This window comes from Melozone crissalis, unplaced genomic scaffold (assembly GCF_028551555.1).
Source record: "Melozone crissalis strain CALT ecotype California unplaced genomic scaffold, PUWL_Pcris_2 ptg000004l_1, whole genome shotgun sequence".
NCBI lineage: Eukaryota > Metazoa > Chordata > Aves > Passeriformes > Passerellidae > Melozone > Melozone crissalis.
In genome coordinates this window covers 14,496,696-14,510,010 of record NW_026535782.1, presented here as the reverse complement: position 1 = coordinate 14,510,010, position 13,315 = coordinate 14,496,696, and the positions used below count along the sequence as shown (strand labels likewise).

The window sequence follows — 13,315 nt, the reverse complement described above, 5'->3', positions numbered from 1 at the left end:
AGAAGGGTAGGATAACCAGCAGACAGCGGAGGCAGGGCAGGATCAACACAAGGGGAATATATATATACATCGAAATAATTAAAGTGGTGCAGCATTCCCGGCTCGAGTAATACAGTTTCCCAAATAAATACAGCAGAAATTGGCTTGGCGCTTTTTGTTTTTTGTTTTGTTTTGTCTTTAACCATCTCTCCACCTGAGATGCAACGACAACATAAAAAGTAGTCTGTAAAGAACAAAGGAAAAAGTAAAAAAAAAAAATTAGGAAACAATCAGTCCCATTAACGTTAGTGGCGATATAGAGCATAATACACAAAACCGCTTAACAGGTGCATGCAAGGAGGCGCTGGGGCTCGCTCGGCGGGGCCGGGGCCGCCCCTCACGGCTGCAGCGGCGGCGGGCCCTGCAGCAGCGCCCCGGGCGGGGCCGGCGGCTCCGGCCCCCCCAGCTCGGCGGGGGCCCGGGGCAGTCCCAGGGCGCTGTCATGCAGCTTACGGACGTGCTTCTTGAGGTCAAAGTTCCTGCAGAAGCCTTTGCCGCAGGTGGGGCAGGTGAAGGGCTTCTTGTCGTTGTGGGTGTGCATGTGGAAGGTCAGATTGTACACCTGGTGAAAAGCCTTGTTGCAGATATTGCACTTGAACTGCTTCTCCCCGCTGTGAGTCAGCTTGTGGTTTTTGTAATTGCCTGGGAATGAGAAAAGAAAGGCAAATGGACCTGGATTTCAAAGACAATGAAAAGACAAGAAAAATAAAAAAAAAAAACAAACCACCCGAACTCTGTCCCATCACCAGAGTTCGGCTTTGGGATGAAACGACCGCAAACCTCCCGCCTTCTCTCCATCCTCCCCGCGGCTGTTACACTTAGCAGACGACAAAGAAAGGATCGAATAAACCAAAATCACGACAATTGCGGAAATACAACCCCGGGGTTTAGACTTCACAGCAATCCAGGGAAAAAAAGTAGCTAAATTCTTGTATTTGGGGGGGAAAATAAGAGGAGAATTCGTTTGCCGAACCGCGCTGGAAGCAGCATGTTGCGGTGAAGGGAGAACAGACACTTCCAGCAGAATGACTGCCCCGCCGTTCCCCCGAACAGAGACCTCTGCCCCGCGTCGTGGGGCAAGACATGTGTCGGGGCTATGGAAACTTAAAATTACCCTCAATATCTAATAATAAAACTTGAACACAAAATTAACTCTTCACCACTCTCCCTGTCGCAAATTTTCCCGACACTTGACCTGGCTTGGGGAGGGGGAAGCCGGGGAGGAGAGAAGGTGCTGGAGATTGGTACCTTTCTGGTGAAATCCTTTGCCGCAAAATTCACAGACAAACGGTTTATAGCCGGCGTGTATTCGCGTGTGCGTGTTCAGGGTCGAGCTCCGGTTAAAAGCTTTGCCGCACTGGTTGCACTTGTGTGGCTTTTCCTAGAAGCAAACAAACACCGAGTCACGGCTTGTTGGCTGTCCTGAGGTTCTGTGTTCTGTTTAGCAGGATTTTATGAGCTGATTTGTGCAGTTCTGTGTATTCAGCTGACGGCTCGCTGGTGCCGATGCGGGCACCCCGCCGAACCCACGGCGCTCGGGACAAACGAAATGTGCCCGCGGCTGGGGGCTGGCCGCCCCCCGCGCCGCTGCTTCGGAGCTCCCCGAAAAACGTGAGTGGAGACTCTCGGGCAGGGAGGAAGGGACAGAGGATGGGCTCACCTGGGTGTGGATGATCTTGTGCCGGCAGAGCGTGCTCGCCTGTCTGAAGCCCTTCCCGCAAACTTTGCAAACAAAGGGTCTGGCTCCCGTGTGCACCGGCATATGGCGCGTTAAGTTATAATGTGCATTAAATACCTTGAAAGAGAAAGGAGACAATAAAATAAAATGAAATTGCGATTAGAAGGTGAGAGTGCCAAGGGGGAGCCGTCGTTTACAAATCAAGCAAGCGACAGACAGCCGGCGGGAAGACGGACAGGGACAGGAGGCTGGGGAAGGGAGGAGGCTACGGTGCTACTTGCCTTTCCACAAACTTCACACGTGAAAACTTTGGGCTTGCTGCTCGGGGAGCCGCGGCTGAACTCCGACGTCTTATAGGCGATTTTTTCCGAGAGGATCTGAGCACTTTCTTTCATGTAGTGCTGCAACTGAGCCTGCGATAAATCCTTGAAGGCCACCCCCGCCGGGTACTTGTCCACGGTCGGTAGTACCAGCTTGTTCCGCTCCGCCAGGTAAGCCTTGGGCTGCGGGTGCAAGGGAGAGCTGAGGAAATAAGAAGCCACCGGGTGGATGTTGACACTGGAGGACGGGTGACAGGGGCTGTCGCCTCGGTTGAAATAGCACAGGGCTCCCATGGCGTGGAAGGAGGAGTGATTGACCACTCGGGGTCTTACCAGTTTGTACTGCTGCAAGGGCAGGGCATCGCGGGGGAAATCTCCTTTCAAGCTCAGGGCACAGTTCAAGAGATCGCCGCAGCTAAAGGAGGGCGAGGAAGAGGACTCTAAGTGAGCCTTCCTGGGTTCCGCTCCAGCCACCGCTGCTTTGGGCAGGGTATCGTACGCCACCGGGACAAAGGGGATCATGCAGGGGATGGAGGAGTTGAGGTGCAGAGGATGCTTGGGGTCGCCTTTGGCCACAGAGCCATGGAGGAGCTGCGGGACGGGGATGGAGCGGGGCTCTGGAGTCCGCGCCATGATGCGCTCAATGGAGAAGGCGAGTGGCTTGGGCGTGCTGATCATGTTGCTCCTGGCAGACAGGCTTTCTCTGGACGGAGGAGTCGCTAGGATTTTGGTCGCCGTGTGGTTGCCACTATTGTCCATGGCTGAACTGCATTTGTTCTCCCGGTTTGAGCCGCTCTGGTAGACGCCTCTTTTTTTTTTTTTTTTTTTTCTTTCTTTTCCTCTCTCCCCTCTCTCTCTCTTTCACTTTCTCTGCCTCTTTTCTTGTTACTGATCTGCGAGGAGGGAGACCAGCATCGCCGCCGCCACCATCACCACAGCCTCCGCCGGCGGAACCAGCCTTCTCAGTCCAGTGGACTCATGCCAGCCCATCACAGTTTACTTTGGCGCACCAATGACTCGGGACAATCGCTACTTATTTCTATCAATAGAAAGTGTTGTGTCAATAACGCAGCCAAGATCTCGCCAATCGTTAACTTCCAAGAGGAGAAGGTAAACTAGATAATTGCTCAATTCGCTTCCAACAGTCAACAGGAAAAGTTTTTCCCCCCCAGCAAGCGGCTACTTTTCATTGGCGCCCGCGCCTCCCCCGCCCAGGGAAGGAGGTGGCCCTCCCTCCTTCTCGCCTCTCTCCCCTCTGCCTCCCTCCCTCTCGCTTTTTATTATTATTATTTGCAATCTGCTTAACCAGGCTTTAGAGGCCAAGCAAATCCGAGATCAATTTTCTTGTTTGGCTTTAAATGACATCATCTAAAATCATTGTCCAAGTGCTAAATAGGGATGTGAAACCCAATTCAAGGGCAAGCGCCAGGGTGTTTGTCAAACAAGGTGCTGCAGAAGAAGCGGCTGGAGGGGAAGCTGTTTGTTTCCTTGCCACTTTCCAGCCCGAGTTCTCTTTGTGCGTGCGTACGTGTGTGTGTCTGAGGGAGGGAGGGAAATGGCTGCTCTGCTCCTGGGACTGCTCCTGGGACTGCTCACTGCTTTAAAGAACAAGGTCAGGTGGCGGTGAGCTTTTGGAAAACACGGTAGACAAATAAGCGGGGGACTTGCAACAAGCAGACGGCGAGACCAGCGCGTGGGGATGCAGGAACATCCCGGGCCAAATGGAGCGAGTGCTTGGGAGCAAAAGGATGATTCAAAACCTGGGGCGGGGGAAGAGAAGAAAAAGGAGGTAGGAAGAAGGGGTGCCTTTTGAATCCGAAGCATTATTGATATATTTCTATATTTTTGTATATATATATATGTAGCCTGCATATGCACTAAATATAGCTTCTGTGTCCTTACAGAATACACACACAACGCAAATACCGAAAACTCAGGGCTGGCACAGATACGCGAAGAAATATACAGCTCACACACTGTTTATAGATCCATATGCACCTAAACAGATGCAGTTCCCATGTATTTAATAGAAGCTTGACGGCCCTGTTCGGGTGTTCGTCCTGTCAGCGAAAGGGGTGCCTGGGGAGATGAGAGGGGCAGCAGTGGGTACGGGGCGCTCTGTGTTCCCGCCCACCCCACCACGGGACAGTTCGGGTCAGGACAGGGTCCCGTTCCTCCCGCCGGCCTGGGGCTCGCTCGGCTGGTGGCTGAGGGGCCGCTACCGCAATAACAGCCGGGACACAGCGAGGGTCCCTCCGTCCCCGCCGCCCCCGGCAGCGAGCGGCCAGGCCGCGGCCCTCGGCGCAGGGACCCGGGCAGCAGCTCCCGTATCAGAGGTCCTGCACTGCCCTTCTCGGGGCAGCGGGAGAGAGGCAGGAGGCCTCGGGTTTGCTGATGGAGAGAAGGCTCCAGCGAGGCAGGGAGGCCCGACCCCACAGCTCGGGTTCCAGCCCAGGAACAGGCACATGGCAGTGTCTGCCCCGCAGCCGCCGGCCCGGGACAGCCGTCCTGCGAGGAGTGAGAGCAGGGAGGAAGGGCTGGGGCCCAGGGAGAAAGGGAGAGAGAGATGGGGAGACGGAAGGAGGGATGGAGGGAGGCATCCTTGCCCCCGGAGCTGTGACCTGTCTGTTGCGGCCTCAAGCCACCGCGGCTCCTGTTGAGGAGAGCAAGGCAGCGGCTGTTCCACGACGGCACCTCCGCAGCCGGGAGCTCCGTGCGGGGCACGGAGGAAGAGAATGTCCTGCGGTCCCCAGGACAGACGTCGAACGACGGGCAGTGGCCCGGGCACCTCTGCCTGCGACCTCCGTGTCCGGCCCGTCCCTCCCGTGTCCGGAGCTCAGGCGGGGACAGGAGCCGGGGCTGGCCTCGGGATGGACACAGCCGTGCGGGCAAGCGTGAGGATCCGCGATGCCTCTCCGGCCCTGCTCCCTGCGTTCCCCTGCCCGGGGGGCCGCTGACCGGGGCTGCACCGCTCACGTTCTTCTCCCCCGCAATTCCCCACGGCAGATGGGTCGGGGCGCTCAGACCGTCATTGCTGTCCCGGATCGGGTTGCTGCAGCCGCCCGCCTTTTACCTGGAGGAAGGAAGGAAGGAAGGATCGTGCACTGGCGGGGGACGCTGGCGGGCCCCCCCAGAGCCGTGAGGGGCAGCTGCCTCGGGCTGCCCCCTTCTCCGCACTGTCGGTGTCTCTCTCTCGTATACTTTGTGTCCGCCAGAGGAGATTTTCCTCCTTCAGAGCAATTTACATTTAATTCAATCTAGGCAAATTTCCTCTTGATTGGTGCTGAAGAAGGGAATTATTGTTGAGTGGGTTTTAGAGGGTTCAAATCTCATATACTTAATATGTTAACAGCTTGTTCTTAACTGGTCTTTTTGGGATTGACTTTTTGACAAGTGTTTGAAAGTAAAATATGTAGTGTCATTTGAGCAGGGTAAATATCCCAAAGCAGCAATTACAGCCCTGCCATTGCAATTATACTGGTCTACTCAATATTGAGATGCACTTTTGAAGAAGCGATAGCTTTATTATTCAGTACGTCCTTAGGAATATATCTCCCTTCCTTTCGGTACCCCTCACGATAATTTATGTAAGTGCCAAATTTTCCTTAGCGATCTAAAAGCAAAATTTTTTGGGGGCGGGGGGGCGGGGGGACGTCATCGTCTTCTGTCTCAGAGATGGAGCCTTGCTACGTGTTGCTGTTGCCGGCAATATCGATAAAGTCACTAAAATCAACCTCGATTTATCCTTTTAGTCCTGTCCTGAGCTTTGCCTTGCTCTCGGATCGCATCTTTTGTTAAGTTTTGCATATCTGTCGAGCGGCAAATATGCTGCACTCGTGCTGGCGTTTTTCCCGAGGCAGAGACATTTACAGCCTCTGAAAGGGGCAGTAAGGAACCTCTCGGCCGGTTTCTATCGGTGGAGCACGGCGGGCCCGGGCTCCCTCCAGGCTGGCAGCACGTACCGAGTCCCGTAGAAGGGGCTGACGGGGGAAGGAGCCTGCCCGCCGGCCTCCCGCAGTTACAAACCATCGCAGAAATTAAGGGCAAAAGTTTTGCCTCGAGTTGATTTCGTGCTCTGCCCGGGAAAGCTGCTGTTCTCTTTTTCCCCGTAATCGGCTTTGTGTTTCATTCGTTCCTAAGGTATGTTCTTGATATTGCTCACTTGCATTATTATCATAACGTATCTCTACATGCACTCAAAATCCGAGTCACCAGCGAATTCATCTCGTCGTCAGGATTACTTCAATCCGATCCCAGAGGCGATTAGAGGGAGGTAAAATACCGCCTTAGAGCCTAATCTTTAATTTCTTCCTCCTTAATAAAATGAATAATTCCATTGCGTTTTTAAGTAAAAAATGAATTGAAAAGGATAATAACTCCGCTAACCTTCTGTTGCTTGTATGAATATTTTCCTGGGAGTATTTTACCGTAACCCTCCTGCCCGAGGGAGCTGCTCCCTCCGTGCGGCCGGGTACGGCGGGGACGGCAGCATCCCTCCTGGCTCCGGGACGCCTCTGGGCAGCCCGAGCGTGCAGGGAACCAGGGAGGTCACAAAACATCCTTCTGGCCACGACATCAGCGGGCTCGACGGCGGCTGGACAGACCCTGATAACTGTTATTACTGTTGTGATAGTCGTCATTAATAGTGACACTGTCGGGATCCGCTGCTAAAGCTTGGGTTTGCTCTCGCTACGCATCAGTCCAAGACGGTCCCTCGGGAGCCGCCGGATTTTTGAAGAGGTGATTTACCCCGACACGAGGGACGCCGCGCTCCCCCAGCCGCAGCGCCGCCGCCCGCACACCCCGGAACGCGGTGTCCCTGGCTTGGTACAGTTCGCAACCAGCCCCTGGCTGCTGGGGTGCTGGAGGGATGCCGCTGTTCATTCCTACTCAGAACTTGTCCTTTACTGTATGTTTGAAGGGAAGTAAAAAATATGAACGGGAGAGTTACAGCGGGGGGAAGTGGACCAGCCGCCCTCACAGTTTATCACCACCTGGCGCTGGGGGAGATCCCAACCCCATCCTTTATGGTGGGAATCTGCGGCCACCGCCCCCCGCCCGGCTGCTGGGGTGGCCGCGGCTCCCTGGCCCACCCGGCCCCGGCCCCGGCCCCGGCTCCCGTTCTGCTCGGCGCAGGTCGGCCCAGAGCCCGAGCACACCTCGCAGCAGCCTCAGGTTCTGGAGCGTGGGCAAAGGCGCTCGGCCTTTCCCGGTATTTAAGTTGTAACACTTCGGCGTTTTCTCCACTGATAATTTTTCCAGTGGAAGAAAGTAATGTAAATATGTGCGTGCGTGTGTGTATGTATACCTTCCGAGACTAAGTGTAATCTTCCCATACAGTGACGGCGTGTTGGCGTCCTTCTATAGCAGTTCCACCGCAAGTAAAATAATAAAGTATTGCTATTTGTAACCGAACCCATCACAAAAGAAAAACATTTTACGCTGACCCGCAAAATACAAGTGCTCCCGGAGGTAAAACAAAGTTTGGCAGCACAGTACATTTCGTACAGACCCCCCTAAATGGAAAACCAAACTGGTGCAAATTAAGCCTTTTCATGTATAAAGCCTTTAATCACATATAAACGAAATTACAAGTGACCCTCTAAAGCAGCGCTTCCGGCCCTCCCGTAATTCATGCGAGCGATTTGACTAAGTGTGCCAGCTCCGAACGTGGGCTGCAGCTATCACGTCTAATCTAATCAGTCCGCCTGTGAGGGGACCCGGCGGTGTCATCAACTCCAAAGGGCCCTTGGTGGAAGTGGCTGGGAGAGGCCAGCGGCAGCTGGAGCCATGAATGACACTTTCTCATTTGTTCCTTTCCCAGTTCAACAAATGTTTAGTCCCGTTACTGCTAAATGAACGCCTTGCGCTCTTTGGCTGGGGGAAGCTATTTATTTTTAAGATTCCTGAATAGGATCAGGAGCAATTAACTTATTTTTTGTTTCCATTTTCTGTCGGTGTATTGGGAGGTAACCTGGAGCAAAGCGAAGAGCTGGTCGCTGTGTGGGCGCCCGTGTGCTGTATTCCCGGCACCGGGATACGCCGGGCTCGCCATGGCGACAGGAAGGTGTCCGCCGGACACGGAGCGGGACAAAACCTCGCTCGTTTATGGCGGGACGCGTTTCGATGTGCCGCTGCTGAGAGAGGGGAGAAGCCGAGTGAGAAAGGCGAACATAAGAGCGAAAGTAGCAGTCGTGCTCTGTCGCAGCGGACGGAGCTCGGCGCCCCTACCCGGGAGCAGACACAGGGGACAGCTGAGCCACCCTCGGAAGTGAGGGGAGAGGAGGAAGAGATGGGCGCGACACGACAATACACCTGCTAAGGCCTAAAACAAACTTTTGGCGTGTGTGCGATTGATTTTTCTGTTTGTTTAGCTGCATTTTCCCCCCAGTCGCTGTAAAATCCAAGTCCGCCCGTGCCGGAGGGAGGCCGGCCGTGGTGTCTCTGCGGCTTCCAGAGGCGTCCCGGGTTCCGTCCCTTTGGCACAGAGGGAGCCCAGCTCCCGCCCGCTCCCCGACTGCCCCGCCGCTGCCGTGCGGCTCCCATGCTGACAGTCAGACATCTGACTCAGCCCCCCTGGGGTGCCTGAGGGGCACTCTCTGGGCAGGAACCCGCCCCACAGCCCTACACTCGCTCCCCGGCCCCTGCGCTCATCGCCTCGTCCCTCGTGGAGCCGCGCTTGCTGCCCACGCCGAGGCTGACGCTGGTGCCCCGCCCGCCCTCTGCGCCGGGGTCTGGTGGGTCTCAGGAGGAGTTTCCCAAAACCTGGAAACACCCGGCACCTGACCCAAGACCCCCGGGAGCCCAGGAAGCGCCGTCGTGGGTGCCGTGTCCACAGGGCCAAGGAGGGAGGGAGGGAGGGAGGGCGCTCCGCTGGGCGCCTTCCATGAGCAGCGGTGCCCGGGAGCCACTCGCCCTCTCCCTCGGCTGCTCCTCCAAAGCCGCGCCGGTTCCTGCGCCGGGGGCTGCGCTCCGCTCCGGGTCGGGGTTAAAGGGAGGGGTCGCTCTACGAGCGCCGGTCTCGGCGGCCGGACCCGCCGGTGCGGGCTCAAAGAGCGCGGCCCGGGCCGGCCGCTGTGCTCATCCGGAGCTGGGAGGCTCAGTGCCCCAGCATCCCCCTGCCGCCGCGGGGCTCCCCCAGCCGCTGCCTTGCTATCGCCTCCTTGTCTGGAGTAAGCGACAGCCGAGGGCAGAGAGCTCTTGGCTCCAGCGCCCTTTGCCCGGCGGCGGGAGAGCTGCGAGCATCGCTCCCCTGTCCCGGCCCCCCGGTCCCGGCCCCGAGCAGCGCTCGCAGCGGCGGCGCGCACCTGGCGTGACTTCTGATTCGGCTGCTAAAACCCCGTTTGTACCACTGAGACTCAGGGGAAATGAATTAAACTTGGCCGCTCCTGCCCCTTTCCGAAGGGCTCCCTGCACCCCGCGCCCGCGTAGGAAGAGCGGAGGTCCCCGCGGAGCCCCGGGAGAGCGCGGCGCTGTTTGCCTCGCCCGAAGGCTCACAGCGAGCGGGGATGCTGCCCGCTCGGGACGGGCACACAGCCTCGCTTAAACACGAGCTGGGATGTAGAGGCGGCCCCTGCGCCCTCCCTCACCGGGCACTGCCCTGGCTGCGGGAGGCGACGGTGCCTAACGCTGGAGCTGTCACGCTGTACTCACTGGTACTCTCAAGCATCGTGTTGGTTCACTGTTTCACAAATCTAGGTACTAAAAAAATGAGTTGCCTTTGGAAGAAATTAAAGGACATCTGAAGCACTGTCTTTTCTGTACCTGTCATCCATTGATGTCTGCTGTGCTGTGTCTTTAACAATCCTGTACTTTGTGACTGAGTTAATTTCTTCCCCAAACATCTCGAAACTCCTTCATGGTTACATAATCTCTGGGGTTTTTTTGGTTTTTTTTTTTGTTTTTTTTTTTTTAATTCTCATCATCTTTGTTTTGGGTTTTTTGTTTGTTCGTTTAGCATTTCCTTACTCATCTCTCTCTTTCTGACAAATATATCTTGCAAGTACTGCAAGCAGAAGAAATTGCATAGCAAAGTGCTTGACATATGGGGTGTCTGGGTATAATACTTTTTGAAATTTGAGTAACTCGGGCCCACTTCAAGCCACAAAAAGTCATAGTCCTGCCTTGTTCAGATGGGTTTTTCCTTATTTTTAAAAAAATTATGTCAGGATGTAGACAGGATTAACTGCTCCCTAAGGCATAGGGAGCTGGGGGGACTCCCCTGGGTGCCTGGACAAGGTCTCACCAGTCAGGGCCAGTCCCACCACACCCAGCCAGGGAGCAGAGCAGGGGAAGAGGTGGTGGCAACTCAGAGACCATTGACATGTTTGTGATGGTCAGAAAGCTCTGAAGTCAATCTCTGGATCAGGTTCTAGACAAACAGGGCCCATAAACAAGAACACAGGGGCTGTAGCTGAGGTGAGAATCCAGCACTCCTCTTCCATCACTGGGGCAGAGGCTGGCAGCCCTGAACAGAGCTGAGACTGAGTCCCTGAGACCCCTGGCTGTGGCTGGGGGTCTCATGGTCCTCAGCAGGACCATGATGGCCTACAGTCTCTTGAGGACCTGACAGGTGAAATTAATATAACCTACTCTGTAATCATCCAAGTTGATAGGGAGAGTTGTTTGCCTCATCAGGAAATCCTTCTTGGCATGGGGGCAGTTTGGGACAGAGGAAAAGCCCCAACGGGAGGTAAGTGCAATCACTGTTTCCCCAGGGCTTTTGGATAGCAGGGCTGGGCAGAGAGGATAGTGCCAGGTCACTCTCTGTGGAAGGAGACAGACCCATCACATACCTCCTGAGTTGTGCTGGTGACAGGCACTTCTGTCCTGGTGTTCCCAGGTCCCACTCCAGCTCTACACTCTGTTAGTGGCTTGATAAGATAGTGTTCAATTTGGATGTTGCTTCCTACCCTTGTGTCACCTTGGAAGCTCAAAAATCTAATGCCTTCTGGTGAAAGTCCTGCACAGACCTGGCACAACTCTGCAGTAGGAGGCCTTGGCAAGCACTGCAGGGCCACTGAAGTGATACCTGCCTTTGCCTCCTCACACCTGGCTTCTCCACAGGTACCTCTGCTGGGTCTAAGGAATGTCAGGATGGGGAGAGGAGAAGCAGGGAGACTTTAGCAGAGCTAAAACTCCCTCTGTGCCTGACACTGATCTCTCTGGGTTTAGGACATGGGTGTTACATTGGACAGCCTGGCTTCCTCTGCACCCTGCTGTCTGCCCCAGCCAGGCGGGGGCTGAGGCTGCAGCTCCTGCCCAGGTTATCCCTTACCAAGGCTGGGTCTCAGCCAGAGCCCCAGATGGCCCTTCAAGCATCTTCAGCTTCCACACACCAGCACAACTAGGACAAATGACAGGAAAGGAATATACAATTATTTTACTGCTGTCAAAAACTGAATCAGCCATCTAGCAGCCTGGCAATAGGGAAAAATAATGCTTGGCTTCCCTGTGCCTCCTTCAGCCCAGCAGAGATGGTGATGAAAAGCTGAGCAGAATGGTCTACCTTAGCAACTCCCAGCTCTTCCTCGTAGCTGAATTCACCTCAGCTCATGGGATGATTAGGCTGGTTTGCCACAGAAAGAAGTTGTCACTTAGGCTTTCTCTGTAGATACCCAGGAGAAGTGTAATTTGCCCTTCCCTGCGTGGCTGAGCTTCCAAGTGTGCTGAAAGCCACTTTTCCCTGCAGCTCTCATTCTCAGTTCCTGCAGCCCTGCAGGCTTGCAATAGACCCCTGAAATCCTACAGACTGTTCTTGCACAGAAACCTCACACCAACCTTGTAAACTCACACCAGTTCCTCAGTGAAGTCCCTCAAGTATAATGCTATGGCTCAACAAGGACCTTGGTAACCTATTATTACTTCTCTGGGTGTCATCTGTGTTTTTTCTGGTTTTGTGTACATAAACTCAGGAATTAGTCACGCTCCCACAAAACAAACATCAAAAAAAGGCTGCTGTGTTTTTATAAGCTGTGTGGGTTTTGACTGATGAAAATTTGAGTTCTTTCTAGTTCATCCTGAGGGTATCAAAAAGCAGGCAGTGGGCCCTGTCTGTTCATCTGCTACTGAGAGATTTTTGTTTGCTTTTTTCCTTTATCAAGGCATTGTGTCCTTGGGTACTCGTTTGCTGTATATATCTGCCCTATAAAAGAAATGTATTTCTTTTATAGGGCAGATATATATAGCAAACTCACTATGTAAATGAAATAATTCAAAACTATGTAAATGAAATAACAAATCACTATGTAAATGAAATAATTCAAAACCCTCATTCTCATGAGGAATCATACAATGGTTCACATTGTTTGAAATACTGAAAACATCTTTTAATTGTAGAATTCTATACAAACTTGGGTAGATACATAAATGGCCACAACAAAATGTGTTCTTATTGCCTGAAAATTTTCACAGAAATACAAACATAGATGGCAAGCTTACTGACATCCAACAGGATGAGGTATCTTTAAACTTGCAAAATGAATAGACACGACACTCCTAAGCAGTTTGTATGTGTTTGACTGTCCTTGAAGTTCTTCTGCTTATATACCAACTTCAATATACAAAGAACTAAGATTAAAATTTTTAATGCACATCACATAATAATGTAAAATTAAGCACAAAAAAAGGTGAACAAACTGTAATCCTGAAAATACTTTTTTTTTTTACCTAGGGCATTGACTCATTCCAAGGATGATTTCTTGTATAGTTATGTTTTAAGTAAGACACACACCTTGTTTCTGCACAGGACATCAATATCAGATGAAGATACATGAATGAACAGTAGCAAACATAAGGGAAAGAAATGTAATCACAAGTGGAACTCAAACTCCATGCCAGTGTTCTTGCAGCCCTAAGCAAAGCTATACATAAAAATATGCTACAACCATTAGTCTCAAAAAGTCCTTGGCACTTTTCCTCTGATAATCTTACTTTCTTTTTGTAATGGAGCAAATTACATTTCTGCACCAATATCATAAGGCAAAACTATAAAAGCAATTACAAGGACAAGTTGCCAAAAAACCCCAAGGCAAAGATAAACCCCACCCTCAGACCATCACCCCCCAGCTCTGAATGCTTCGTGAAACAAAATCATCCCTCCTCCTCATCACTGTCTTTCATTGTAATGCCCTGAAGTCCTCCTGCATCCGTGACCGAGACTGTGGCTTCCTCCACGGTGAGCCGGCTGTGCACGGTGTCGTAGGTTTTGCTGTTCAGCGTCCCCTCCATCACGCCTTGCAGCCTGAAGTCTCGGTAGGTTTTCTGTGGCAAAAGCAAA

General features: G+C 53.1%; 2 protein-coding genes across 2 annotated transcripts in view; both read right to left on the bottom strand.

Annotated features, from left to right (window-relative positions):
- Positions 1–376: 376 nt before the first annotated feature.
- On the bottom strand, positions 377–2,796 carry FEZF1 (FEZ family zinc finger 1). The gene is made up of 4 exons (XM_054278849.1): positions 1,999–2,796; positions 1,700–1,834; positions 1,288–1,420; positions 377–681 (listed from the first exon to the last, which is right to left on the bottom strand). Exons 1-4 carry the CDS (start codon positions 2,794–2,796, stop codon positions 377–379), a joined length of 1,371 nt encoding a protein of 456 aa, XP_054134824.1.
- Positions 2,797–12,692: 9,896 nt separating this feature from the next.
- Positions 12,693–13,315, bottom strand: part of CADPS2 (calcium dependent secretion activator 2) — a 284,927-nt gene continuing 284,304 nt past the window's right edge. The window contains exon 30 of the mRNA XM_054272587.1: positions 12,693–13,299. Within this exon, the coding sequence (XP_054128562.1) occupies positions 13,129–13,299 (171 nt within the window). The 3' untranslated portion in view covers positions 12,693–13,128. The remainder of the gene's footprint in view (positions 13,300–13,315) is intronic.

Excerpts from the sequence above, each read along its gene's own strand:
- FEZF1 (XM_054278849.1), bottom strand. The coding sequence starts at position 2,796 with ATGGACAATAGTGGCAACCACACGGCGACCAAAATCCTAGCGACTCCT. Across the intron at positions 1,835-1,998 it reads CGTGTGAAGTTTGTGGAAAG|GTATTTAATGCACATTATAA; the intron begins GCAAGTAGCACC and ends TTCTCTTTCAAG. Across the intron at positions 682-1,287 it reads CAAAGGATTTCACCAGAAAG|GCAATTACAAAAACCACAAG; the intron begins GTACCAATCTCC and ends TCTCATTCCCAG.